The 3,706-nt window shown below is 43.9% G+C and overlaps 1 protein-coding gene across 1 annotated transcript in view; it reads left to right on the top strand.

The window, feature by feature from the left end:
- Nucleotides 1–3,633, top strand: part of Ifit3 (interferon induced protein with tetratricopeptide repeats 3) — an 8,683-nt gene extending 5,050 nt beyond the window's left edge. Inside the window, exon 2 of the mRNA XM_008837837.3 lies at nucleotides 1,689–3,633. Within this exon, the coding sequence (XP_008836059.2) occupies nucleotides 1,689–2,949 (1,261 nt within the window). The 3' untranslated portion in view covers nucleotides 2,950–3,633. The remainder of the gene's footprint in view (nucleotides 1–1,688) is intronic.
- Nucleotides 3,634–3,706: the final 73 nt, after the last annotated feature.

The raw sequence follows: 3,706 nt of genomic DNA, 5'->3' as shown, positions 1-3,706 counted from the left end.
CAACAAGGTGCACTCACATACACGCAGGCAATACACTCATACTCATAAAATAAAAATAATAATAAAATATTTTTTAAAAAATTACTAAAGGAAGAAATTACCTTGGAAAACTCCTAGAACCTTCTGGGTATTTGCCTCCTGCAGAGTCTCACTGGAAACTTCATGCATAGCTTCTTCAGTTGTGGTCTTTCAGTGTCTGTTTGAAATTGAATATGCATTTGTCTAACTCACAACCCTGCCTTACCAATTTGTGCATTATGTCTATGTCTCTGTATTAGTTACTTTTCTTATTACTGTAACAAAGCAATCGTCTTATTACCTGGCAAAAGCAACTTAAGAAAAGGAGGCTTATTTTAGCTCAGTTCAAGGGTACAGTCTTGGTGGCAAAGCATGAGCTAGTCACAATCCATCCACAGTGGAGAAGCAGAGAGAGGTGAATGCTTCTACCCAGCTTGCTTTCTCGTTTTTAGTTAGCCTGGGCCCATGGGATGATGCCACCGATAGTTAGGGTGGGTTTGCCCTGCTCAGTTAAAACTTTCTGTATACATCTTCATAGACACACCCAGAGCTGTGTTTCCATGGTGTTTCTAAAGCCCATAGGTTGACAGTGGAGATTATTAACCACCGAAGTCTCTTTCTGCTTTATAGTCAGGCAGAGTAAGGACATGGGCAAGTGGGAGCTGAAGGCAGGCAAGGACAGGGCTCACCAAGAGCTTGAAGAAGTGGGCGCTCAAGCCTCTTCAGCACAATCTGGCTTATGAAAACGGGGACTGAAAGGAAGTTCCTGAGGTCCTGGTCCATTTTAGTTTCCTATATTTAAAGACTAAAGCAGAATTTGTAGACTTTTGTTTTGTGGTTCTATTATCATACCTACTCCCCAGCAACCATGTTAATGATTACTCAGACTACAAAACTCTAGATCATGATTAGGTCACTGTGAACTTGAAATTTGTCTTGTCAGAATTGGGAAACATGCTATCTGGGCCATCTTACTGATCTGTTAGACACCATCCACCATGTAAGCTAAGAACAGGGAAAGGTGTTTACAGTCTTTCAAATTATGCTATGCTTATGCCCTGCATAATAATCAACTTGTATACTATTAAAATGCAAATTAATGGGAATTCTAAAATCCTGTATGAGTAGATATAAGGTTCATATGGGGAAAAAATGTTTGGAAAAGACCACAGACTCTTTACATACACACTAACATGGGAGAGCTGCTGACATACAGATGTAGACGTTCACCTCAAACTTCTCCTTCTTTAAATATATAAAATGCCCCCTGCATTGTATGTGTGTAAATGTGAGCAGAGAAAACTAGAAAGGAATGGTAGACGGAAGGGTGGGAAGGATGTGGACATAAACAATGTTTGAGTATTGAATAGGTGCTTTGGAGCTGAGAAATCAGCAATCAGAAATTATTACCAAAAATGTAAACTTATCCTAGAGCCTATGGCTCACACTGTATAGTTTGAGTCCAACATCTCCAAGAAGGTAGTTGATTTTTAAATATCCTGGAGCTCAGTCAAGTTAATATATACAATTAACCATCATGGGATGCAGGTGCTCTCCAAGAAGGTAGTTGATTTTTAAATATCCTGGAGCTCAGTCAAGTTAACATATACAATTAACCATCATGGGATGCAGGTGCTCATCATACTGACCCACGTGTATTTTCTCCACAGTGAAGTCACCAGGAATTCCCTGGAAGATAGCCTTCTACAGCTGAAGTGCCATTTTACGTGGAACTTATTCAAAGAAGGAAGTATCTCAAGTCATACAGAAGATAGAATACGGAACCAGATTGAATTTTTAAACACTGAGTTCAAAGCTACGATGTACAACTTGCTGGCCTACATAAAACACCTAGAGGGTGAAAATGAGGCAGCCTTGGAATGCTTAAAGAAAGCTGAAGACTTACTGAAGTCAAAGCAAGATGAGAAAGCAGAAATTAGAAGTCTGGTCACCTTGGGAAACTATGCCTGGGTTTACTATCACATGGGAAACCCCTCAATGGCTCAGGCTTATGTTGATGAGGTGACACAGGTCTGTAAGAAGTTTGCAAATCCTTACAGCATGGAGTGCCCTGAACTTGACTGTGAGGAAGGATGGACACGTCTAAAGTGTGGAAGAAATGAAAGAGCTAAGATGTGTTTTGAGAAGGCTCTAGAAGGGAAACCTGACAACCCAGAGTTCTCCTCTGGCCTGGCAATTGCCACATACCGTCTGGATGAAAAACCCCAGAAGCAATTTCCTGTCGATGCTCTGAAGCAGGCCATGGAGCTGGATTCTGAGAACCAGTACTTCAAAGTTCTCTTGGCCCTGAAACTTCAGAAGATGAAAGAAGCAGCTGAAGGAGAACGATTAATTGAGGATGCCTTGGTGAAGGCGCCGGGCCAAACGGACATCCTTCGAAATGCAGCACAGTTTTACAAAAAGAAGGGCAACCTGGACAGAGCTATCGAGCTCTTTCTGAGGGCACTGGGGTCCACAGCAAACAATAGCCACGTCTACTACCATCTCCTGAGCTGCTACAGGACAAAAGTGGAGCAAACTCACAACACACAAGCTGAAGCCAGCGAAAGCAAAGACAGGATTGAACTGAGGAAACTGACTCTGGACTCTATGAACAAAGCTCTGGAGAGGAAGCCAAGCCCTCTGAACTCATACTCGGATCTTACTGAGTTTCTAGAAGTAGAGAAATGTTATCGGATTGCCTTCGGTAAGGAGAGCCCTCATGCTGAGGCGCAGCAACTCTACGAGCGCTACCGCAACCTTCTAGAGTGCCACAGGAAGTCTGAGGAGCTTAAGGCCCTACGCTTTTTAAAGCAGTTTCCCATAAGCGAAACATCAGCTGAGAAAGCAAAAGTGAAACACAAGGCACAGAAGGCCCCTGAACACCCGCATCAGCAAACCACACCGAAGTATCACTGCTCCGGGGAATAAGCCACAAGCTGAATGGAGGCACACCCTTTGAGACACGGGAGACCTTTTCCTGCCAGCATTTGAGCCTGAGGCCAGCGGGGAGGAAGAGCCAGGGGTACAGTCTTCTCCACCCTCAAGGAGCTTCCCCACACTGCACTGTTGGAGAAGAGGGAGAGAGGGACACAGAGTACTGTTGATGGTGGTTATGAGAGAGAGGGCAGCGCCTCCAACCTGGTGTCCCTGAGTAGGCTGGCCTTACTGCTTTAAAGCACGCTTTTAAAGAGTTGTTTTCTCATGCTCTCTCTCTGCTCTGTCCATCTCAACCACACAGTTTTCTGGTCATCAGGTCTTGTCACTAGCCTCTAGTGGAGGCATGGCTTCGGACTCACGTGGCACCAATTTGTCCCCAGTTTGCACTCAGTTCACCATATGATCACTCTTTCTGCCTTTCTTGCCAATTTTAGTGTGTATTGATTGCCATCAAACTATTCCATCTCCATCTGGCCTCTTGGGCTGGAGGATTAGCTTTTTTTGCCTAACCCTACAATATTCCTTTCATTTTCTTCTTGGAATCCACCAAGTATTTTGTGCATGTTCCTGACAGTGATTGTCCTAGTTTGTTCTTTATTGCTGTGACAAAATACTCTAATACCAACTTGGGGAGGAAAAGGTTTATTTGTCTTACATCTCCCAGGTCACAGTTCATCAGGGAGCCCAAGGTAGGAATTCAGGGCAGGAACCTGGAGGCAGGAGCTGGAACACAGGCCATGGAGGAATG

Source organism: Nannospalax galili, unplaced genomic scaffold (genome assembly GCF_000622305.1).
Source record: "Nannospalax galili isolate Female #2095 unplaced genomic scaffold, S.galili_v1.0 scaffold498, whole genome shotgun sequence".
Taxonomy (NCBI): Eukaryota; Metazoa; Chordata; class Mammalia; order Rodentia; family Spalacidae; genus Nannospalax; species Nannospalax galili.
This window is presented reverse-complemented; position numbering and strand designations above follow the sequence as displayed.